This window comes from Nyctibius grandis, chromosome 3 (assembly GCF_013368605.1).
Source record: "Nyctibius grandis isolate bNycGra1 chromosome 3, bNycGra1.pri, whole genome shotgun sequence".
NCBI classification, from domain to species: domain Eukaryota; kingdom Metazoa; phylum Chordata; class Aves; order Nyctibiiformes; family Nyctibiidae; genus Nyctibius; species Nyctibius grandis.
The window spans coordinates 17,539,860-17,565,750 of NC_090660.1; the positions used below are offsets into that span (position 1 = coordinate 17,539,860).

Genomic DNA, 25,891 nt, shown 5'->3' on the forward strand with positions numbered 1-25,891 from the left:
ATAGAATTTAAGTTTTTAATTCCTCAGAAAAAATAACTGAATTCAGTTATTCTGAGTATAAAATATTATTTTGAAATACTGAGTGTGAACGGAGCTGAGATTATGGAACAGGGAAGCATTATGTTATTTCCAATCAGTGATTCTCATCAATATGCTATGCAAACAGCTTCTATGAGGAAATTTTCTCTGTTTATTCTTGTTCTTTATCATGTCCTGTATGTCATGCTATTTTTGCAGACATGGATTGAGTCAGCCCAATACATAATACATTATTTGAAGCGGAATTTCTGTTACCAATATGTTGTAACTTGGATTTCATAGAATCATAGAATCGTTTTGGTTGGAAAGGACCTTGAAGATCATCAAGTCCAACTGTTAACCCAGCACTGCCCAGTCTACCACTAAACCATGTCCCTAAGCACCCCATCTATATGTTATTTAAATACCCCCAGAGAAGGTGACTCAACCACTTCCCTGGGCAGCCTGTTCCAATGTTTGACAACCCTTTTGATAAATAAATTTTTCCTAATATCTAATCTAAACCTCCTCTGCTGCAACTTGAGGCCATTTCCTCTTATCTTGTCATTTGCTACTTGGGAGAAGAGACAGACATCCACCTCACTACAGCCTCCTTTCAGGTAGTTGTAGAGAGCGATAAGGTCTCCCCTCAGCCTCCTTTTCTCCAGACTAAACAACCCCAGTTCCCTCATCTGTGCCTCATAAGACTTCTGCTCTAGACCCTTCACCAGCTTCGTTGCCCTTCTTTGGACTCTCTCCAGCAGCTCAATGTCTTTCTCATAGCAAGGGGCCCAAAACAGAACACAGTATTCAAGGTGCGGCCTCACCAGCGCCGAGTATAAAGGGACAATCACTTCCCTAGTCCTGCTGGCCACACTATTGCTGATACAAGCCAGGATACTGTTGACCTTCTTGGCCACCTGGGCACACTGCTGGCTCATATTCAGCCGGCCATCGATCAACACCCCCAGGTCCTTTTCTGCCAGGCAGCTTTCCAGCCACTCTTCCCCAAGCCTGTAGTGGTGCATGGGGTTGTTGTGCCCCAGATGCAGGACCCAACAATTGGCCTTGTTGAACCTCATACAGTTGGCCTTGGCCCATCAATCCTGCCTGTCCAAATCCCTCTGCAGAGCATTCCTACCCTCAAGCAGGTCAACACTCCTGCCCAACTTGGTGTCTTCTGCGAACTTACTGAGGGTGCACTCAATCCCCTCATCCAGATTGTTGATGAAGACGTTACAGAGAACTGACCCCAATAATGAGCCCTGGGTAACACCGCTTGTGACCAGCCGCTAAATTGATTTAACTCCAGTCACCACAGCTCTTTGGGCCTGGCCATCCAGCCAGTTTTTTAGCCAGCGAAGCATACGCCCGTCCAAGCCATGAGCAGCCAGTTTCTCCAGGAGAATGCTGTGGGAGACAGTGTCAAAGGCTTTACTAAAGTCTAGGTAGACAGCATCCACAGCCTTTCCCTTGTCCAGTAAGTGGGTCACCTTGTCATAGAGGGAGATCAGGTTAGTCAAGCAGGACCTGCCTTTCATAAGTCCATGCTGACTAGGCCTGATCGCCTGGTTGTCCTGTACGTGCCGCATGGTGGCACTCAAGATGATCTGCTCCATAACCCTCCCCAGCACCGAGGCCAGACTGATAGGCCTGTAGTTCCCCAGATCCTCCTTCTGGCCCTTCTTGTAGATGGATGTCACATTTGCTAACCTCCAGTCACCTGGGACCTCTCCGGTTAGCCAGGACTGCTGATAGGAAGTGGACAGGACCTTTGCTTGTAACAAGATTTTCTGTACTTACTTGTGCATATTTTTTTCAGTTACTGTAATACTAATTGCTTGTGTTGAGTCAACAAGGCACTTAAGAGTCCTGTAGTGAAACTGAAGAGACGGGAATACAACATGGCTTTCTTGCCCAGCTTCTAATTAGCAAATAAATGGCAAAAGTGCTCTGAGGCCTCAACTTTGGGACAGACTGTTTTTAGCTTCTTGCAGCATAGTACCAGCCTATTATTGCTCTCAATGTTTCCCGTCCACTTGCAGTCGCTGAGTGCAGTTGTGGATATTGGTGTGAGGAGGCCTTAAATGCATGGTGTTCTTCTCCTCAAACAGCAGGCAAAGAGTTTAGTCCTTGCAGGTGAAACCTTCTCTTCAGTCTGCCCTGCTGGTGTATCCAAAGTGTTTGCTCAGTGTGCAGCATATTTGCTTTTGTTCTCTGTTGGTGGGTGTATTAGCAGCAGGACATATGTGTGTAGTGCCTGCTGGGTTTTTAAAAATAGCTTTTGCTTTCTTTGCTGGCTTCTTTCATTGCATATAGAAAAATCTGGTGCCCATCTGTAGTGCTGAGGGGTAAACATTGCTCCTTGATTTTCAAGGGGTTTGATGCATGAGATACTTGATTGAGTAAGCCCCTGTGCTGTTGTATTCTTCTGCTTCCCTGTTCAAACATGAAGAAGGTATTTGAAACATCTTGGAGAAAGTGAGGCTATTTTGGAGTTCCACTGTCTGTGCGTGTTAATTTTTTTTTCTAACTTTATCAAATACATGAGAAATAAGGAGATGGGAATAAAAATATGACAAGATGCATATATGTATATAGATAGATTGATTTTTTCCACAGGCTTGATTCCTGCTGCCTACTGTCTGCAGTGTGAGTTATGGCCCTAGAAGACATTTGTCAGCCTTCACTTGCAGTGCTGTGAGTTAACTTTGCAGCTTTACAAGCTTTTCCCTCTCACGTGTGGGCATGAGAGGGCTCAGATACTGACGGTTGAAGTTTTTCCAGCATCTACTGTCTTTTGTGTGACAAGTGCAAAGTGGGTCCTCAAGGAGGAAGAGGCAGCAAGTAATGAAGATTAGGGGATACGTGTGTCTGAGAACCCTGGCATTGCCTTTTGGTAACACCACTGGTAATAACGGTAATAAATCTTTCTGGTGAATGAAGTGCAGGGCTGTTGTGAATCCTTAATTATTTGGCACACAAGGGCTTCGTAAGAAATTGCCTCCCATTCCAAGCTCTGTGCGTTAATCCCCACTGATACATGTCCCTCTTGATTTTCAGTCCGGTTATTAGAAATGGCTAAGTTAGGGCCATTACTTATGCCATGCTTTAACTCCACTAGCTGCTGCTTCCAAATCAAATGAGTTGTACCCTCTGCCTGGCAAACACCTTAGCCATTACCCTGTCCACACAACTAAAGTTTGAGGGTCAAATCCTCAACAGTATGCACGTGAGATGTGCAGAGGCGAGTGCGTTTGCCTGTGCCCTGACAGTGGGGACTGCAGCGCAGCAGATGAAAATCTGGAGAAGAGCTGGAGGACTTCGTTACTTTCCCAGATATTTCATAGACCTTCTATGACATCTGAGCAGATCTGTTGCTGCATTTCTCAAGTCTTCCCATCTTGTTCATTTAGATTGTGTGTTCACTGGAGTTTGGCCTTTTTCATGTGTTTGTATAGTCCTGGCACACTTGGAGTAGTAGATGGCAAAAAGAGTGACTTGCGTGCACTGGGATCCCTTTTCTTTCTAGTAAAATATTTTTTGTACCCCAGTGACTAAGTTGTAATACCTGTTACCATTTTAAAAAAAAGAATGTAGGATGCATATATGCTTTACAATGTAAGCAGTCCTTCCAGTTGTTGCTTTTAAAAGAACATCTGATAGCAGTTCTTACTGTTGTAGTTAGTTTAAACCCTCGTGCTAATTGCTTTATATCTCACTCTGTTCTCTTGTGTGCATTTGGATAGCTTCCTACCTTTTCATTGTCCTTCCAACAAGGAATTTGAAGTGCTAGCTATGAAATGGAGTAAAACCTTGTAAAGTTCAACAGGCTGTGCCAGAATTATACTCTGGCATAACCCTAACCCTAGTTTCCATTGAACTTAATGAGATGAGGAAAAATAAGGGGGTTAAGATGAGAGCTCCTGCCCTGCCTTTTTCGTGTGCAATTGTATTTAACACGCATTGGGGTAGGAGGAGGAGGGGTCAGGTCCCACAGTGTTCTCCCAGACTCTGCAATGCTTAATCATGGCAGAATGAGTTAAGAACAATACTTAAACCCAGCTGCCTGTCAAACTTTGCAAACAAATGCCATCTCTAGCATAATATCCAAGGAGAGGAGCATGATGGGGGCTAACAGTGTATGGTTATTCCGTTGCAGATTCCCAGTGTACATAGAGGAGAAAGCTCTAAATACCCTAGCCTACCTTTGCGACGGTGATGCAAGGACTGGACTGAATGGGCTCCAGTTAGCAGTTCAGGCCAGATTAGCAGTGGGGAAGACCACTCCTTTAAATATTACCAAAGGTGATTCTGCAGATGGCATTCTGATAACAGAAGAGCATGTAAAGGAAGGGCTACAGCGATCTCACATCTTGTATGACCGAGCAGGTGAGTACCTGATACACTTTCTGAGATGCAGCATTCTCAAAAGCTGATAGCCTCTATAATTTCTGTTTCTTCTCCCCCTTTCATACCAGTTGCACTGGTAAAACAGTGATTGTACTGAAATGCGGCCTAAAAATTACTTTTCCTTTACAGTGTATCAGGCTCACCCAGAAATTCCTTCTAATAGGATTTCCTCTTACCACTGAGGAAGTGTAGGTTAGCTGAGAGACATACTTGCTGCCCTGCGAACAGTTGCGTGGTGAAATTATTTATTCTTTAAGATTTCTATAATATTGTCTTCTAAGAGGGTTGCAATGTAAAGAGGGGCAAGTATTTTGATGAGGAGATTTGTTCTTGTAGGGTTGGAAATCGTCCATTGCACTTTTCCAAGACTTTCAAAAGGAGTAAATGCTCACATTCACAAAAATCTGTTATGTGAAAACGTGAGCGGTTTGCTTTATTTTTAGAGTTGCTTTTTAAGGTAATGAATTTTGTAGCTTGCTTAGGGCAGGTCACATAAATCTGATTGCATTTAAGGCTTCCTAATGTGATAACCACTCTTGCTAAATTTGTGACTTGGCAACGTTATGCATCACAATAGTTGGCCACTGTAACTTTTTATGTGAGAGGGTTACAAATCGGAGAGTGAATATTAGAGATTAGGTGAATCCCCTTGAATGCATATGCTAGTTCTTCAGCAATGCTTGAGTCACTGTACAGTGTAGTATCAAACAATTATGCCAAGCAGTGTTTGGAGAAGTGATTGATTTTTGTTTTGACACTGTATCTGGTATGCTAAATTAACTATCGCTACCCAAAACCTGTGATGGGAGATTCTCAAGGTTGCTTGTAACATGTATGCCTGCTTGCAGCCTTCTTGCTACAAAGAGGAAATGATGGCTTATTGTCAGGAAAAAGTCAGCTGGGCAGATATTGGTATGATGGCAGCTGAGAAATCGAGAGTAGACAGGTGGTGGACAGAAAAATTTTATGAGATCTGTGGCAGGAAGAAGTCGTGTTTAGGAGGAAGCGGAAAATCTGTCCAATTTACTCGTGTGAGTCTCTTGCACTGTGTAGGTCCCTTGTGTGTTTGCTGTCGCCTTTTGGCCGCTGTCACGCAGAACTCTTGGCTGCGTCCATTGCTCCCAGTCCTCCTACGCCTATTTGCTCTGTTAGAGATGGCACAGAGTGCCTCGTCCTGCGGCTTGTGTCAAGTCTAGGTAGCATGTGTCAGCCCCTTCTCCGTGACAGCAATCCTTCGAGCTCTATGTAGGGTATTTTTTGTGTCAGAGATTTTCACAGAGGGGCGAGAGCAGTGAAAATTCTGTTTTTCTTGATTGTATGAATGCCAAAGAGTCTGCCACAGATATTATCACAGTAGCAGGTTGCCCAAGTTCATGCCTTTACATAATTTCTCTCTTCTGTGGAGTAGTCTGTGTCTCGGTTGTCTACTTTTGTCCATAGTAGAGATAGCTGTTTGTCCTTTTATGTACAAAGGGCTTCTGGATAGAGGCTATTGTGTAAAGAAAGATATTTTTGTAGCATGTTTTAGCTAATAATTTTTGAGTCACAGTTGTTATGGAATCTACAATCCTCTAATATAAAGTGCTTCAGCCTTGTAAAGTGGAGGGACATGATGCTGTCTAATCATGATAGCAGCAGCATACATTTGAGAGTAGTGTGTCCATGTAGAAAGCACCAAATAATTGATCAGTGTTCAATCAGAGTTGTGTAAATATGGAATTTTGATTTTACATAATTATTTATTTTTAGTCACGTTCCACAAAATTTGCCAAATATATGTAGTTGGGCCTTCTTTTATGTGCTTTCACCAAGAAGTCTAGGAAGGATATTATTCGTAATCCAGTCATTAGGCTATTGTTCTGATCGAAGACAAGATCTTTGTGCAGATAATCTATGCATTTTAGCTGGAAGGACAAAGAAACAGCTGTAGTCAAATTTTGCTGCCAGCAGCCGCCTACAGCCCCTTGTGTGCTCTGAAGTCCCCTGCAGGTATGTATCTCTAGTCCCAACCTATCCGCTGGACTCCTTCAGCTTCTCCAGCTGGTATCCCCAAGTATGACACTTTTCAGTAGCCCTAACAGTGTATAAAAGCACTCCAGCAAAAACATCTGGGCAAGTGCAATCTCTGGAGATATTTAAAGGCCACCTTCCTTACATTTAAGAGACCAAGAGACGCCTCTTCCAAAAGGACTATGCAAGTTCAGCTGCTTGGGTTTATTGCTACTAACTCAAGTGTTATGACAGAGCACGACATGCTGTTTGTGTTGGCACGAGTAACGACTGCATACCACAGGGCTCTTTGTGTGGAGTCCTAGCAAAAATAGCTGTCTGCCGGCCTGCGTACGCCAGCAGCGCGTGTGTTGAATTCCCCACAGAACCGCACTGCAGCATGAGCAGTGATTCGGGAAGATGGACCCAGTTTCTGACCTGGGAGGTGGAGGTCTTGCTGACTATGAAAGGAGCAGTTGCAGCGGTATGGGGGCTTTGGTTTTCAAACTCCTGTGTGCAGCCTTTTATTTTGCAGGGCCTACAAGCAATGGTGATGTGATACGGCCCTCTGGCTGTAAATCCTTTTAGCTGTAGGAAGAAGAGAAATATTAACAAATGGCTGTGCGTGCAGCCAGTTGTTGTTATAATACACACTTAGCGGTGAGCCAATGAATGCCAGGCACTTGAAAAAATAAGGCAGATTATGTGGAAAGTTTAGCAACAATATTGCAGCAAAATATTCTTACAAGTTTGATTAAAAGAAATGTGTAAGAATCAAAACCAGCTGCACAGAGAAAAATTGCAAGCAGGAAGGGTCTTACTCAATGTTTGTAATGTTGACCCTCTATTTTTAACTGTAGCCCTAAAAGATCTGTGGAATGGCTTTGTTTCTCCTTGGATTCCCTATCTAATCTTATACTAAACTTTAAAGTTAAAAAAATTTTCCTTGTAATTCATTCAGTCTTCCCACTTCTTATTTAGTAGTCTGGCATTTCAGGTTTTGGTTGTGTTTTTTTTGTTTCAGCTGCTTACAGTTTTCAGGACCCTTCCAATAGTGCAGGTGTCCACAACTGAACTCAGTATTTCTTAGGGATTTGCCAGTATTGTGTGCTGCGGTCCTGTTTCCTCCAGATTGTGTGATGTGCCATCATTGTATATCCACAGCAATGTATCCCTTTCCCCGCCCCCCCCCCCCTCTATAATACAGCAAACTTGTGTTTTATTTACTGCATGCTTTATTTTCAAGTTTTAGTTGATGTGAAATTTCTCTTTCTAAAATATCACAAGTGTGTAGTACTGGTTTTCTCTGATTCTTCTGTTGTCTTCTCAGAGCAGTCTGCATGCCCAAAAGCAGTGCTCAGTGGTTTGTATGTGCTCTTACTTTACTCTTTGTCAGTTAGGAGATATTATATAAAGTCTTCTTTCTAACTGCTTAAAATATCCATACTTTTTTTATTTTGAAGGAAGGGTCATTAGGATACCAAAACCAAATTGTTTGCCTTGCAGTGTTAAAAAATACACCTTCCTTTTCATCTGCATTCGCTCTGTTATGCTTATGTAGTTAGTGGAATGATCCATGTGGCAAAGCATGAAGATGTTGAAAACATTAATGAACACCATAATCACATATACATAAAAAGAACTTGAAAAAGCAGGTTATGTTTACCTGTTGTGATCTAGTAAAATATATTCTGTTGCCTTAAATGCGTTTCACTTAATTTCCTACTAACAGCTTTGTGTATCTTTTCTCCCCCATTCTAAATAGGAGAAGAACATTACAATTGCATCTCTGCCCTGCATAAGTCTATGAGAGGCTCAGATGAAAATGCTTCCCTTTACTGGCTTGCTCGAATGCTTGAAGGTGGTGAGGATCCACTCTACGTGGCAAGGAGGCTGGTGAGGTTTGCAAGTGAAGATATAGGTCAGTATTTGCAGTATTTCACGTTGGAATATTGTCACGGTTTAAAGCTGGGTTGGCGATTAAACCTGCGGCAGATGCCCTCTGTTATCCCCCCCCCTCCCCCCAGAGGGAAAGGGAAAGGGAAAAGGGAGAGAGACTTCTGGGTTGGAAAATTAAAACAGTTTTAATAAACTATAATAATGAAAAAAAAAAGTATAATAATAATAATAGAAATAATCAAATATATACAAATATATATACAAAACCAAGATTGAGCTCCCCTGAAGTCAGCCACGTCACCACCGGCACTGCAGGGCAGGCTCCGGGAAGGCCCAGCCTGGGCCTAGCGATGGTCGAGAGCTGGATTCAGGAACGCACGGATCGGGATCGGGGGCAGCAGGAAAACAGACGGAGTCCTCCTTGGACACCGGCCATAGCAGAAAGAGAGCGAGACCCTCGTGATCCCCCCACTTTATACCGAGAATGACGTGTATGGGATGGAATACCCTCGTTGGTCAATTTTGGGTCACCTGCCCTGTCTGCTTCCCACTGCAGCTGCGACCCCCCTTCGGCTCTTCACTCGTAAGCAATGAGGAATTCAGCAGTGACCTTGGTTTCTCTCAAGAATAAGTACAGCAAGAGCCTTTCTGCACAACATCCCTACCAGTGCCTCAGTGATAACTACAAACTTCGAGCGTTATCAGTCCTGGAAGCAGACACTGTCTGCAAAAACATGCAGTTAGTTAGAGGAGACTTAGCTGAAAGTAAAAATCACTGAAAGGAAAATCGGCCTGGTTTAGGCCAAACCAGGACATTCCACCCCTTATTCCATACCATTCACGTCATACTCAGATCACCACTAACTTTTCATTTTAAAATATATACAGATAACATTAGTTTATGATTCATCTCTATACAAAAAAAAAAGTTCATCAAGTTCATTTAGTTCAGGATTGTGGGTTTCCATCTGGCTAGGAGTCTCCCAGGGTAGGAGAGATGATATGAGCTTTGTCACAGTTCGTGCCCACGGGTTGCAGGTTAAAGATGTCAGTCTCGAGGAGGTTACTGGACTCCACTTGCAGCTAGCTCCGGTCTCATCACCACTGCTTCAACCTGAAAGACACTTATGAACACTGTTAGTATTATGCAGCAATTAACATCATGCAGTTCAGAATTAAGTATTCTCACCCAAGATCAGATCACCTTCAGGGACACATCGGACTCCACCATCCTGCAGCATCACCCACCAAGTACATCCAGGTCCTTGAGCAAAAGCAATCCCATGAATGGGTTTACCTTTGCCCGTAGCAGGAAGAACCCAGACAGTTTTTCCCAACAGATTCCTTTCATGTACCACAGGGACTTTATCCCCTTCTATTGTATGTAAAAGGTCTGACTGAGCAGGGCCAGCTCGGTTGATAGATCCTCTGGTGTTAACTAGCCAGGTAGCTTGTGCCAAATGCTTATCCCAGTTTTTAAAGGTTCCACCCCCCATTGCTTTTAGGGTAGTTTTTAACAGCCCATTATACCGTTCAACTTTCCCAGAGGCTGGTGCATGATAGGGGATGTGATATACCCATTCGATGTCATGCTCTTTGGCCCAGTTATCTATGAGACTGTTTTTGAAATGAGTACCGTTATCCGACTCAATTCTCTCTGGTGTGCCGTGTCGCCACAAGATTTGCTTTTCGAGGCCCAGGATAGTGTTCCGGGCAGTGGCATGGGGCACAGAGTATGTTTCCAGCCATCCGGTGGTCGCCTCCACCATGGTAAGTACATAACGTTTACCCTGGCGGGTCTGAGGGAGTGTGATGTAGTCAATTTGCCAGGCCTCCCCATATTTATATTTCAACCACCGCCCCCCATACCACAGAGGTTTTAACCGTTTGGCTTGTTTAATTGCGGCGCATGTTTCACAATCATGGATAACCTGTGCAATAGAGTCCATAGTTAAGTCCACCCCTCGGTCACGAGCCCATCTGTATGTTGCATCTCTCCCTTGATGACCTGAAGTGTCATGAGCCCACCGAGCTAAAAATAGTTCACCTTTATGTTCCCAGTCCAAATCTATTTGGAACACTTTAGCAGCCTGATCTGCTTGTTGGTTGTTTCGATGTTCCTCAGTTGCCCGACTTTTAGGTACGTGAGCATCTACATGACGTACCTTCACGACTAGTTTCTCTAGCCGAGCAGCAATATCTTGCCACAGTTCAACAGCCCAAATAGGTTTACCTTTACGCTGCCAGTTGCTTCGCTTCCACTGCTTTAACCACCCCCACAAGGCATTTGCCACCATCCATGAGTCAGTATAAAGATACAGCCTTGGCCACTTTTCTCGTTCAGCAATGTCTAAAGCCAGCTGGATGGTTTTTACCTCTGCAAATTGACTTGATTCACCTTGTCCTTCTGTGGCTTCTGTGACTCGTCGTATGGGACTCCATACAGCAGCTTTCCACTTCCGATGCTTTCCTACAAGACGGCAGGATCCATCGGTGAACAGGGTATACTGCTTCTCATCCTCTGGTAGTTCATTATAAGGTGGGGCTTCTTCAGTACGTGTCACCTCCTTTTCTGGTGGCATTCCGAAGTCTTTGCCTTCTGGCCAGTCCATGATCACTTCTAAGATTCCTGGGCGATTAGGGTTTCCTATTCGAGCCCTCTGTGTAATTAATGCAATCCATTTACTCCATGTAGCATCAGTTGCATGATGAGTAGTAAGAACCTTACCCTTGAACATCCAGCCTAGTACTGGTAATCGGGGTGCCAGGAGAAGTTGTGCTTCAGTACCAATTACCTCTGAGGCAGCTTTAACTCCTTCATATGCTGCCAGTATCTCTTTTTCAGTTGGGGTGTAATTGGCCTCAGAGCCCTTGTATCCTCGACTCCAAAATCCTAGGGGTCGACCTCGAGTCTCCCCTGGCACTTTCTGCCAGAGGCTCCAGGTAGGACCATTGTCCCCAGCTGAGGTGTAGAGCACATTTTTAACATCTTGTCCCATACGGACTGGTCCAAGGGCTACTGCATGCACAATTTCTTGTTTAATCTGTTCAAAAGCCTGTTGTTGTTCAGGGCCCCACTGAAAATCATTTTTCTTTCTGGTCACCTGATAAAGAGGGCGTACAATCTGGCTGTAATCTGGAATATGCATTCTCCAGAAACCCACAACGCCTAAGAAGGCTTGTGTTTCCTTTTTGTTAGTTGGTGGGGACATGGTTGTTATTTTGTTGATCACCTCTATCGGGATCTGGTGACGCCCATCTTGCCATTTAATCCCTAAAAACTGGATCTCCCGGGCAGGCCCCTTGACCTTGCCTCTTTTTATGGCAAAACCAGCTTGCAGAAGAATTTGAATTATTTTCTCCCCTTTGTCAAAAACTTCTGCTGCTGTATCACCCCATACAATGATGTCATCAATATATTGCAAATGTTCTGGAGCTCCACCCTCTTCTAGTGCAGTCTGGATCAGTCCGTGGCAAATAGTAGGACTGTGTTTCCACCCCTGGGGCAGTCGATTCCAGGTGTACTGGATACCTCTCCAGGTAAAAGCAAACTGTGGCCTGCACTTTGGTGCCAAGGGAATAGAGAAAAATGCATTAGCAATGTCTATAGTGGCGTACCACTTGGCTGCCTTTGACTCCAGTTCGTATTGAAGTTCTAGCATGTCTGGCACAGCAGCACTCAGAGGTGGTGTAACTTCATTTAGGCCACGATAGTCCACAGTTAATCTCCATTCTCCATTAGACTTTTGCACTGGCCATATAGGACTATTAAAGGGTGAGCGAGTCTTGCTAATCACTCCTTGATTTTCTAATTGTCTAATCAGTTTATGAATGGGGATCAGGGAGTCTCGATTGGTGCGATATTGTCGTCGGTGCACCGTGGCAGTAGCAATTGGCACCTGTTGTTCTTCAACTTTCAGCAACCCCACAACAGAAGGATCCTCTGAGAGGCCAGGCAAGGTAGACAGCTGTTTAATGTCCTCAGTCTCTACAGCTGCTACACCAAAGGCCCATCTATATCCTTTTGGGTCCTTAAAATACCCTTTCTTAAGGTAGTCTATGCCAAGGATGCACGGAGCATCTGGACCAGTCACAATGGGGTGCTTCTTCCATTCATTTTCAGTTAGGCTCACTTCGGCCTCCAATACAGATAACTCTTGAGATCCCCCTGTTATTCCCGAGATACTGACAGATTCTGTCCCTTTATGATTCGATGGCATGAGGGTGCACTGTGCACCAGTGTCTACCAGGGCTCGATACTTTTGTGGTTCTAATGTGCCAGGCCATCGAATCCACACAGTCCAATAAATCCGGTTATCCCTCTCCTCCTCCTGGCTAGAGGCAGGGCCCCTCTAATTAAAGATTGGATTCGTGCTGCTCACAGGGATTGGACCTTCATTTCCTCTATTCACTCTTGGAAAAAAAGGATTTGAGGCCCATCTACCCTGACTGGAGTCCTGCTCATTGGTAACTGGAGCAGCCATCCTCCTAGAAAAATTCTCTCTGGTATTTCTGTTAGCTTGCAACTCACGTACTCGTGCCTGTAGGGTACTGGTAGGTTGTCCATGCCATCTGTTCATGTCCTCCCCATAATCACGCAGGGTAAACCACAGGATACCTCGTGACGTGTTCCGTTTCCTTTGAGCCGGTTCAGTAGGAGGGCGTTGCCTCCTAAAGGCTGCAACGCGGGCCTGTGTAGGTAGAGAGTCAAGTTTATTCTCGATCCTGGACAGTTTGTCTGACAGTTGTGTCAATGTGTCTTTGTTTTCCTTAGTCAGTTTTTCCACAGCCGAGACACGGGCCTGCAGTGGGGAAGAAATACTATCTTCATACTGTCGCATATAGTTAGCCATTTCGCCCACACTAGGTCGTGCCATAGCATCTTCTCCCCAGACTAATATTGACAATGTAGGGGCATGTGTCGGTGGAGCACTCTTCACAACCTTCCGGAACATGGATCGGTTGCATTCCACTTCATCAGGATTTACAGGATCTACAATGTCCTGAGGGTGTTTATAAATGATCTCTTGCACAGCTAGTTTTCTAAGGTAGTTAATACCTTTTTCTATAGTGGTCCATTTGCTTAGGTGGCTCATAACATCATCTTTATAGGGATACCTGCTCTTTACAGCTGACAAGAGTCGCCTCCAGAGACTGATACTGTTCGACCTTCTTGGAAGCATCTTATCAATACCACCATCTCTGGACAGGGATCCCAACTGTCTGGCTTCTCTGCCATCCAATTCTATGCTATCTGCCCCATTATCCCAGCATCGGAGCAACCAGGTAATTATTGGCTCACCGTCATAACGACTAAAATCTTTTCTTATATTTCGCAGTTCTTTCAGGGATAAGGAGTGGTAGGTTATCTCTACTTCCGAGTCCGAGTCCTCCTGTGATTGTTCTGCTTTAGAAGGACCTTTCTTGTCCTTCTTGTGTAATGGGCCTTCTTTAAAAAGACGATCAAGGAAACCCCCCTCTGTGTCAGGCCCTGACTCTGACTGAGAAGGGCCCTCACCTGGGTCCCGTGCTGGCTCTGCCTTAGAAGCCTCTGAATCATCATCCTTCACTTTATTAGTTGATTTCTTTCGGTGTTTTCTCCTGGTTACAGGGGCAGCATGATACCTCCCGCTGTTGCTGCACCGACATCTAATCACATAGCACACCAGTAACACATTCAGGACACCCAAAAATAACAACATGCCCTGTTCGAATTTTGCAGGAATCAGCTTGGCAAAAAAGGAGCAGATACTATCAAAATCAGTTAAAAGACGCCCGGTGTGCGCAGCTACGGATTCGCGATCAAAGCTGCCCATCATTGTATCATAGAGATAAGAGATCGGAATAATAACTGCCCGGTTTATCATGACATAAATCAGTATCAAAACCCATACCAAAAAGACACATTTCGACCAGCACGCCCTGTTAAACCACATGAAAGCACTAACACACAGCGCATACGGCAAGTAAGGTATCATTACACATAACTCTAAAACAAGCTTTATAAAGAAAAGAGGTAACACAAGGCTCACAAATAACATTATCATCTTAGCTATCTGTTTTAATTTCCAACCCCTCGTAAATCTCAAAGGAAGAAATCTGATACTCTCTTGGCTGAGCTCTCCGGGTCTCCTCCCACGGGAGCTGGGATTCGACTTATCAGAGCAACCTGTCGGAGCTTCTCTCGAGCCCCACGTTGGGCGCCAATAAATCTGTCACGGTTTAAAGCTGGGTTGGCGATTAAACCTGCGGCAGATGCCCTCTGTTATCCCCCCCCCTCCCCCCAGAGGGAAAGGGAAAGGGAAAAGGGAGAGAGACTTCTGGGTTGGAAAATTAAAACAGTTTTAATAAACTATAATAATGAAAAAAAAAAGTATAATAATAATAATAGAAATAATCAAATATATACAAATATATATACAAAACCAAGATTGAGCTCCCCTGAAGTCAGCCACGTCACCACCGGCACTGCAGGGCAGGCTCCGGGAAGGCCCAGCCTGGGCCTAGCGATGGTCGAGAGCTGGATTCAGGAACGCACGGATCGGGATCGGGGGCAGCAGGAAAACAGACGGAGTCCTCCTTGGACACCGGCCATAGCAGAAAGAGAGCGAGACCCTCGTGATCCCCCCACTTTATACCGAGAATGACGTGTATGGGATGGAATACCCTCGTTGGTCAATTTTGGGTCACCTGCCCTGTCTGCTTCCCACTGCAGCTGCGACCCCCCTTCGGCTCTTCACTCGTAAGCAATGAGGAATTCAGCAGTGACCTTGGTTTCTCTCAAGAATAAGTACAGCAAGAGCCTTTCTGCACAACATCCCTACCGGTGCCTCAGTGATAACTACAAACTTCGAGCGTTATCAGTCCTGGAAGCAGACACTGTCTGCAAAAACATGCAGTTAGTTAGAGGAGACTTAGCTGAAAGTAAAAATCACTGAAAGGAAAATCGGCCTGGTTTAGGCCAAACCAGGACAAATATTATGTTAAATGAAGATCTGCCAGGCTTTTGTTTTCCAAAAATTGGCGTGCGAGAAAAAAGCCAACCCCCAAAATTTCTATATGCAAAATCGGTACAAAACACTGAAATGCTCCCCATCCAACAAAAACTTTGTATGTGCAGACAGAGAGCTACGTGTGGTGTCGTGATGATTACCTATTGCAGAAGAAACACTTATTCTTGAGGTCAGGTTTGGCAGTGTATTAATATGGATTCTTTTAAACTCCGGTGATTGTAGGTCACCAGTACGCTTGTGTCACAAAGAATGTGTATTTCAGGAATGTCTGTTTTTTTAATGACTCTGGAAGGTGAATGCCTACCCTGACTTGCAAACCTCAGATCTGATAGCTGGCTCCCCAGTTGTAAGGCACCTTGATTGACTTATCCAAAGTAACAGATGCAGCAACACTTTTAGCCACATATGTGATGAGTGAAGAGTTATGAGATTTGGGGAAGCTCTGTCTGCATAGCAATATTTCCCCATTTCTTTCTCAATTCCAAAAAGCTAAGTGAATCACTGCTCAGGCTGCCACCGTGTGGCACCAGATTCAGTCTGAAAATCATACCCATGATTTAGACCTTTCTTTTTGGGAAGGGACAGAAGAAGAAAGGCTGTGGATGGAGGGAGTATATCTTATGTGCTGCAAAGCATTGTACCAGAAGTTCCAGTGACTGAGAAAGCAACTTTGAAAGTGCACGGATAACCTTCCATCTTACAGGAGCGGGGTGGGGGCAGGGAAAGAAAGAGACAGTAACTAAAGTAAACTGACTTTAACATGCTTTTATCTGATCCCTTTTTGTAGGGCTGGCAGATCCTCTGGCTTTAACACAAGCAGTTGCTGCTTATCAAGGCTGTCACTTCATTGGAATGCCAGAATGTGAGGTAAAGGCTTCATTAATTCACTGATTTGAAAGTACTGCAAACTGTAAAACCTATCTGTAATTATAAAAAGAAACAGAGATTGCAAGGACAAGGCAAATTTAGTTACTTGGTCTCATTCAGCATGCTCCTTTGACAAGTAAGAAAACATCGTAGCTCTTAAAATAGATGTTGTACTTTGTAATAAAATTCACTGCATATTTATTGTTAAAATGTGGTATGTGAACTAACGTCATTTTGCTCTGTCCATTTTTTTTCTCTCTGTTATAATAAAATAATATATTCTGGTATTCTAGAGTAGCTATTCCATTCTGGTAGCGGAAGTCATGAAGAGTTGTGTTGTCGTTAAATAATAATATTCATACTATAGTAGCAGGCAGAGGTCAGTTTAAAAATATAATCCCTGTCATGCTACACAAACAACCTGAATAACAGACCTTTTCCCAAAGAGCTTAAAAGAAGTCATTTAACATTTTCTGTTTTCTTGTTTCCAGGTCATTCTAGCACAATGTGTAGTGTATTTTGCCAGAGCACCAAAGTCTATAGAGGTATACAGGGCATATAGCAATGTCAAAGAATGTCTGAGAATGCACACGGGACCTCTGCCACCTGTTCCCCTGCACCTGAGAAATGCCCCAACAAGGCTCATGAAGAACTTGGGCTATGGTAAAGGCTATAAATATAACCCCATGTACAAGGAACCTGTAGAGCAGGACTACCTACCAGAAGAGTTGAAAGGAACAGACTTCTTCAAGGAATGAAAAACGTGACCGTCTTGCTGGGAATGGGTTTTGATTTTATGACTCATATATTTGTACTGTGATGGAAATTCACCTTACAGTTTCAGCCATCTGTTACTGTGGTTGAAAGTATTAAGCCACTGAGCCTTTCAGATACTTTCTTATCCTTCTGGTTTTACTGTTGTTATTCTGAAGGCGTTTTGTAAAGAATTGCAGCTGGGCGGTGTAGAAATGTGAAAATAAGCTTTATGGGTATAGTGCTGTCACCCTCTGGTTCAAATGAAACGGAGGAAAAATGAGATACTTGTATCTCTGGCTCTTGCTGTGAGACAAGGAATATTATTGTGCTGCTTTTTAAAATCAGTATCTACTTCAGATTTTGAGAATGTTTATTTTCTGGAAAGATAGTAAGTTGTACCCCTGCTGCTAAAATACAGTAAACAAAATATAATTACAGTGTAATTCTTGCTCTTGTGATGTTCCAGAGACTAATTTTGTACAACAACATTTATTAAACCAATAAAGTTGTTAAAAATAGTGTCTATGAATTTGTTTAAATATTCTTCTGACAGCAGTGTGGTTTTGAAAGTTAGAGGTTCCTTTATCATCCCTACTTCCCAGAGCAATTTTAAATCATTTTGGAAGTAGAATAGTCATGAAAATAACTGAATTATGTTAGTTTTCGAAGTTGTATCACTTAAAATTTTTATTGTGTGATGACATTTTGAGAAGTGCTTTTGGAAAGGAGATTTCTGATAGTGAAACATGCTCATGTATTTCCAGATGTTGCTTCAGGAATTCCAATAGGTTTGAATTGGAAAGCAGAGAGACACAAATTGACTTCCTGCTGTTTAGAGAGTTTGGCTTCCTCTTCCTACTGAAAACATGTCCCCATCCAAGACTGCTGTTGACTGAATATTGCAGTAAGTGGAACGTACGGTCATGGCAGTGTCCCTGATGTTGACAACATTCCTTCACTTAAGTGCTGATTATTTTTCTTCTCCTCAGTCCTTCCTAAGTGTGCAGTGGTCCAGTGTGCTGAAAAGCCCGCAACCGCTAAAACAGCGTATGACTGTGATAACTAGCAGCTGGGTAGCAGAAGAGGACCATGTTTGACTAGAATTACAGCAGGTAATTAGTGAAGAAGATTTTCATTACTGAAATGCTGAGGAGCCACTGGGGCAACTGTCTACACTTGTCGAAGTGTCATGGAGTAACCTGGCCACCAGCGATGAGGATGTGTGTCTTGGCTGAAAATCGCTACCTACACAGTAGCGCAGCACAATTACAGCTGGATTTGCTCGGTAACTACTCAGGATTTGCTTGCTACATACCCCATATACCTTTGTTACCAGGCCTATACTGGTTACCTGATGGACTTCAGAGATTCTTGTCCTGATCATGCTTAATTTATGGAATGTGATGAGGTCAAAACTTAGTGCTTTATGTAAACCTTCTGATCTTTTTGCTGTTCAACTAAGAATGCTATGGCCCCCCTAAAAGAAGGAAGTGGCCCTGCTGACTTCCCTGAGAGGTGTTGGAAGGTTACTAACTCTCCTCGAAAAGGACTGCTTACCACAGATTTTTTTTGTTTTATAATACCAAATAATTTTTTTTTTTCCGGATGTGTTGTGTTGGCTGAACAATGACTGGTGCTTCATTTCGCATTTACAGCATTGCATTTAACAGTTTTTAAAAACTTGTGTTTGGCTACCTAATTAAATTTGTAAATAAATATTTCATTTTTGGGCAAAGAAAGAATACAGGTTTGCACTGAAGCCGTACCCAGCTCTTTGCACCTCTCTCGAGCTCTCTGTGTGATACAGCCCAGCCACCTGCTGGTCAGCTACCTGGTGTACACAAAGTGCAGGCAGGTGTTTCTTGACAGCGGAGGTATTTGGTACTGTAGGGAGCTTAGATCAGAGGGGACGCCACAACTGTGCATCCAGGGTTCATTCAGAGCAACTTTTGCAGACCAGGAAGTCTGTGGTCTGAGCATGTGGTTCCAAGTCAGGAAGCCAACTTGAACTTCCCTGCAGCAGGAAATTCAGCTGATTGATTGATTACTCTTTAAGCTTCAAGATAGATTGCTGGACCTTAGCCTTCATCAAAGGTTTTCAATATACAACCTGCAAAACCTTATGCTAACAGTCCATGAAGAAACTTTCCAATTACTGTCTTCCTTGACCAAAGGGTATTTGTATTGGAGATTAATTTTGCTGTGAGGCTTCCAGCTTGGTAGTCTTCATATAAAGTTCTTCTGCGTGACGAAAACATAGGACTTAAGCCAAGGATTGTGGTGTAACTGAAATGTTTCAGAAATTAAACTGCTTGCATGACTGCGTACAGTTAGAGGGTTTGAGTCAGGTTCTTTAAGCGTTTCTATGTGTTCTCCTTCCTCAAATAAACACCCATATTCTTCACAGCAGGATGGTTTGGCAGGGTAGGAGCTACTTCTCTGAGTTTGTGTCTGCCCTTTCAAGATACGTAGAAAGATGGAAACAAAGGTGAAAACATGGATTATATTAATCCAAAATACTTCTGGCAAAATTACTTGTGCTAACAACCAATGTTCATTCTTAAGATACAGAGAGTTAATGTAAATATTTATTTAAACAACCCATGAATTGCAAGCTGATCTCAGCTTGAAAAACAAATCAAATCAATGGATTGGTAAACTTAAAAGATGTTTTCTTGTCTTACAGGTGTGCGAGAGGTTGGGGTGCTTCTCTTTGACGCAACTGGCAGTTAGAAGTGTTGGGCTAGTGCAGTCTGAGGTATTTTTCCATTCTTATTTTCTTCTATTAGCAAAAAGAATGGGATAACCTCACCAGATTTCCTTAACTTTGCCAGTACCTACTAATGCTCAAATCTAATTCACTATGAAGTTTTACCCAAGGGAAACCCCAGACTGTAGTTTCTGCCTGCAGTTGACAGAAATCTTTACTCAAAGCATTAATGTTCTATTTACAGCTCTTCTTTTAGTTATTTAAGACTTGATCAAACTTCCCTTGTTACAACAAAGTGTCCCAGATGTTACAGCAAAAGTTGTACAGAAGTTTTGCAGAATGATAATCATGTGTTTTGCCCCATATACCTCTCTGTTACCCCCTGTTCTGAAGCAGCTTGGTATATTCAAGGTGGACCTGATGAAAATCCTCTGGTGGTCTGCAGTCAGCAAAGACTTGGTGGAGTTTAGCTGATAGAGTCTCTATCAGCCAAAAAAGTCTGTGGCTGTAGAGGCTACAGCCAATCCAGCTGTGCAGAGATTATTATTTGCTCTGCAGCATCTCCTCTGAGTTGCTTGCAGGTCACTGCAAAATTGCAAAGAAAGTCTCTCCTGTGCTCTTAGTGCTCCTGTGATGGTCCTGCCTCTGTCCTGCAGGGAAAGTGCAGAGGAAGAAACTGGCATTGCTGAACTTGTGTCTGAAATGAGGTAAATTAACATATGCTGCTGCATGGATAGAGTGGAAGCGGAGCACTAAGAGAGGCTGCAGGTGAGACAAAGTAATTTAAAACCAGTTATTAACTGTAGCTGTTAGTCCCCTTAAAGGTGGCCTAAATGTTTCTGTATCAATAGAAGCAAGAGCTGGATGTGACAGGAAACTGCAACAATGCATATGGTCTGTGCAACAAATACCTTGGGTTTCCAGTGGAAGACGGTCTAGGGGTGATACTTACGCATTCTCTGTAATCGATATGAATTGTGATCCAAGCACATACAGATTCTTCTGCCCTGGTCTGAATAGACTGTGGTTATCCCTTCGTAAATACTTAGTCCATGCTCCTTTCTCCCACCATCGGCCTCTAAGCACTCGTGCATTATCCATACATTGCTATACTGCAAGTTTTCTCTGACTTGGCAGTCCTCCTTCTGTTATTTGGAAGGAGTTTTATTCATTTTTATTCATTGTGCAGATGAACTCCCCGGTGGACCCCACTCCCCTACTGATCATGAGACTATGCCTGTTTATGGACCAAATTGCAAATTCTCTAAAAACTGCAGGAAAAAAAATGTTTAGGTCAGATATATTATGAAGATAATAAAGGAATTATTCTGTACTAATAGATAAGACTTAAATGGGTATGTGGGGATGGAGATGTAGGCATTTTCTTTCCTGTAATTTTACAGACAATTTATGCAACAATAGAAGTTGCAGAAGATTGTTATATTAAGTACCCACAAAGGATGATTCCTTATTCCTTGTATTACAGAGAAAATACCATAACTGTAAACCGTAAACTGTTAAGTCTCTCAGCTGTCTAGCAGAGGCATTGTGGTTTATCTGGTAAAAAAAACAATTGAGATGTGTGAAATCAAAATATAACTACATTTTTTATAAATTAATAATTACAGTGTCTGTCTCACAGTAAAGATTAACTGACTTTTGAAAAAAAAAAAAGCAGATTATAACCTTCAGGGTAGTACTAGAATCATAAAATATATGACACCAAAAATTGTACTCGAAGGGGAAGAATTTCTCACACTTTGTAAAACTTTTCCACACCCTTTCATGATACAGTGTGTGATAGCCAGAAGATGATTACTCATGGAGCTCTGAGATTAAATGCAGAGTGACTGACCAGGTTCATACATGTACTAAGGCAAGAAGTAAGGTTTTCCATATCTGTGAGGGCTTAGATATAACCATTCACATTCTGTGGCATTCATATGAGAAGTCATTGCCTAGAACAGAGGATATATTGCTTAGTTATAACCCATTAGTGGGCTATAATTATTTTTTCAAGAGCAGTTTAACTCAAGATTTACTTACTAACAAACACTGAAGACAGTAACAAAAATATGCATTTATTTTGCTTTGCTGGGCTAGTATTTGGAGGACATAAAGTGTTGCTATTTGGGTCAGATATTAGAGGGCATTCCTGGTGCATGCTTATGGAGTATGCTAGGCAGGAGATGTAGTGATGAAGAATACCAGCAAAGTGTGAAGACAGGTTTAGAATTACTAGCGAGACATTCCAGACTCTTACTCTTGGTAATGTTAGCTTTTATATATTGCAAGAAGTTGAAACTACCAAGATAATTCAGCTGTAAAATATGTCACAACCATTCTCTTCTGGGGTTGGACATACATTGCCAAAGGTTTTGGTCAACAGCTGCCCTGTCTTGTCTAGACAGTGGGTGATAAAACTGGCAGTAGGCTTGGGTGTCTCTCCACAGCATCTAGTGAGGCCCAGAAGCTGATAATACTGATAGTTTTTGAAAGGTTTGAGCAAAGTGTCTTTCTAAAGATGAGCAAGTCTTTCAGCAAGCTTCATTTATGTAAATTTGCATGTTTTTCATTTTAACCCATAATTCACTTGTTTTTGTTGTTTCGTTGGAACTTTCTTGTTGTTGAATTAGTGCAGTAATTAATTAGATTAGCATTTTCATCCTGCTAGTCCTCTGAAAGGCATATGGAGAAATAAGGCAAGATGTGGTCATGATAGGGTCACCCTGAAAAGTTAATGGACTTGGATTCTATACAAGTCCAAGTTAGGGAAAGTTGTAGGTTTGAGCCAGCGATCTTGTCTGGTGCTCACTTGGGAGCTCTCGAACACTGTGTGGAGGAACATGTGGGTTGAGGTGGAAGTAGGGGTAGAGGACTCCTGATTGCACAAATGTAACTGAATCTACACGGAGGAGTAATGGAGTGAGGAGGAACCCCTGCAACACTGGTTCAGAATAATCCCAGCAGCCAAGACTGCTGTGATCAGCACAGGCCATGAGGCTGAAATCACAGAACTGGGATGGGAGCTTTGGGACAGGTCCCCACAAAGCAGCTCTTTCAGGACTGGAGCAGAACAGCAGCTCCTTGTGAGTCCTCCCTCCCTGATCCCCATGCCTACTCCTGGGACGAGCTCAGCCTGCAAGAAGGGAGCTGAGTAAGGGTAGAATGGGATGAGACAGAGTCCTGGGTTTCCATAAACTGTATGTTGTGCATTTGATGTGGAAGGGGGGAAGGAGGTTTGATCAAGCTGCTCTTGGATTGGTCACAATTGCTTTTTCCATGTATATGGTGTTACCCATGTTTCTTTGTACTGTTTCCCATTTTTTCTCACCAAAATAAAATAAAAAGATAATAAGTAGAACCTGCTGACCTTACTATGGAGACTTCATTAATCATTTCCCAGTGGCAAAAATAGTCTGGCTAGGAATCCCGGTCAGTTTTATTCATTGTGCAGATGAACTCCCCGGTGGACCCCTGTCCCTGATCTCTCCCATCACCAGGTCATGGAGGATGGCTGGGGCTCTGCAGGTGTTCTGCCATGTTACAGGACAGGAGCCGAAGTGCTAAAGAGATTTCCCTAAGTGCTCATGGGGTGGCTAATACACAGGACAAACGAGCTTGCAAGTGTCCTGGGCCAGGGGATATTGCCGACAGTTAAGCCAATAGCTCACCTATTATGTGAGGTGGATGCACACTAATATTTTTCCTTGTGACTGAGTTTACTGTGTACGCTGGGTAGGATACTTTGTACTCATCTCCCTTCCCTACTCCTCCCTTTCCTTGGAAACAATCAGTTGTCTCCTCCCATGCCCCAGTATCAGAGCAGGGTTAGTCAGGGTATCTTTTCTGGTGCTGGAGTAAATCTAAGCAGCATGTGCATGCCTTCAGAGGTAGCACAGCTTGGCAAAATGTTCAGAGGTGCTTTTTTCATTCTTCAGCCCCAGGTGGGTTTTTCTGTCAGTCCTGCATGAAAAGAGATTGTGTCCCTCAGGACAGCTCCATCAGACAGTGCAGTCTAACGGGCTACTAAAACATTGGCAACAAGAAGTTAAAGTTTCAAAGCCATTGTGCCTTGTGACCTCTTTCCAAGCAAAGTATTATTTACCTTTTCCCTTCCTCCCTATGGTAATTAGCAAGATGCTACATGGGAAACCGAGTGGCTGCTCCCTGCCCTCTCCCTCCCTCTGATGTGCACCTCTTTTATATTCCGTCTAAAGAGGGTCATCTCCATCTCCATGTTTGAAGAACTCCATGCTCCATTAAAAAGTCCATGAGGACCAGATGCACTCACAAATGGACATTTCATCCAGCACCATTTCCTGTCCCTCTGAAACAGACCCAAGGCAAAAACGGCCATTTCCTCTCAGGGTGATGTGTAAAGTCTCCGTGTAGAGAGCAGAAGCCAATCTCCTAGTGAAATTGCTTCAAAAGCACAAGATGAAAGAATGAAATTAAAAATTAGTGAAGTATATTTCTTTGTTTTCTGGCTTTTGAGTTCCTGGGGCTTACCTTTTGAAGCTCATTTAAGGGCAAGAATGGTCTCTTCTTAAGAATCACATGCTGATACACTGTGTATTTATTTATCTTCAGAGTGCAGAGCTTTAAGGAAATACCAAATATGTCACCAAAAAATTGGGGCTGACATTTGGATCCCATCAGGTGACAGTTGCTTCCACTGTAAGGAGCACCATCAAAATCTGCCATGCCATGATCTCTTTTTTCTCTAAGTTGTTCCACTGAGAAGTAACGCAGACCATGAGTAAGGCCACGCCATAGCCCATGTTGGGGAATTCAATACACGTGAGAAACAACTGGTACTGGTGTAAGTTGTTTCTCCCAATAGTAACATACCAATGTCAAAGATATGGATAGCAAGACCAGAAACATCAAATAAATAATGTCCCCAATGAATTCCATTGCATTTTTTTAGAAAATTATCTAATGAACATTGTTTCTATTATTTAGCTAGTTTGACTCTCGCAGATAAAAAAATGGATGATATAGCTGGTAAGGAGTTATCCAGGCTTTTATACTAAATATTTATGTGAAATCATGACTTCTATTTTAGTTTTCTTGTACTGTTTTCCATGCACAAAGAGTTTAAATCCTCAGTTAACCTCTGGGCTGCATTTTTTTTCCCTTTTCTGTGAGTGTTTTCTCTCGTGTTGAGAGAAAAGTTCTTGGCTAAAAGGACTGCCTGTCATTTTCCATGATATGACTTAAAAATAAAAGTGATTATACAAGCTGGTTGTTTGAAGTTCTATTTAACCTGAAGATACAGTATTTTCTGGCTGACATGATGAAGTCATCATTTGAACTGCCAGCAGCCACTGCACGTGTTCAGCGTGTTTCCAGGCAGGCTGTGCTCTCCAGGATTTTGGCTGTGGTATTAAGCAGTCAGGGATTTCATAGGCCCCTTAATGAATATGGATAACAATAAGAATATGTAGTTGGTACCATAAGATGACATGGCAGAGCTAGACAGGTGCTCTACAGTAGGGAAAAGGAAAAAAAGCCAGTTTCTGATTTCAATTGCACCTTTTTATCTCAATAGGTTCAAGTGAATTGCACTGGTCTTATCCCTGTCTAATAAAACCGTATTTAAAAAATCAAGACGAATATCTGTCTCCAGGACATCTGAGGACTTGATCAGGTTTATGCACCACGATTTTGGTCACATATAAATACATAAAAACATTTAACAGTGAAAGTATTACTAAACATGCTCAGAGTTAACTCATCTATGTAAATTTATCTCTAGGATAAGGTGACTTAAAACCCAGAGATAACTGTCCTCCTTATCCACACTATGGTTATTTACTTTCTAGGAAGAGCAACTTAAACTGTATGAATCAGATAGAAAGCAGCCAAATGGTGGTGGTGGGTGGTGGTTTTTCTTTTTAAATTACTGAAATCAAAGGGCTATCGTAAAGAGTCTATGTAAGCAGTAGTACAAAGTCTGTCTTACTCATCACATCACAGTGCGCAAATATGGAGAGTGAACTCCGTCTGCTGTAATCCTCTCTTCCACTGGAAGAAACTCACATGTTGTTGTCTTCCCAAACCAGCAGCCTGTTGCAAATTGGTTTTGAACAGGAAAGTTCATGCTTGAGGACTTATCGGTCTCCTCTGCAGTCAGTCTGACTTTTTAATCCTGCAGTCTCCGAGGTTGATATAAACAAAAGATTTTATATATGGAATGTATTTTTTTGTATATTGTGCA

General features: G+C 42.8%; 1 protein-coding gene and 1 long non-coding RNA gene across 3 annotated transcripts in view; both read left to right on the forward strand.

Moving 5' to 3' along the window:
- The window catches only part of WRNIP1 (WRN helicase interacting protein 1), a 33,705-nt gene extending 16,232 nt beyond the window's left edge, over positions 1 to 17,473 (forward strand). For both annotated transcript variants that reach the window (XM_068395821.1, XM_068395822.1), the window contains 4 exons: positions 4,181 to 4,410; positions 8,186 to 8,341; positions 16,120 to 16,199; positions 16,691 to 17,473. In XM_068395821.1, the coding sequence (XP_068251922.1) occupies positions 4,181 to 4,410; positions 8,186 to 8,341; positions 16,120 to 16,199; positions 16,691 to 16,957 (733 nt within the window). In that variant the 3' untranslated portion in view covers positions 16,958 to 17,473. The remainder of the gene's footprint in view (positions 1 to 4,180; positions 4,411 to 8,185; positions 8,342 to 16,119; positions 16,200 to 16,690) is intronic.
- Positions 17,474 to 17,657: 184 nt separating this feature from the next.
- Positions 17,658 to 21,374, forward strand: LOC137661388 (uncharacterized). Its single transcript, XR_011047857.1, has 3 exons — positions 17,658 to 18,240; positions 19,642 to 19,713; positions 20,322 to 21,374. It is a non-coding gene; the product is annotated as an uncharacterized lncRNA (long non-coding RNA).
- The last annotated feature ends 4,517 nt before the right edge of the window (positions 21,375 to 25,891 follow it).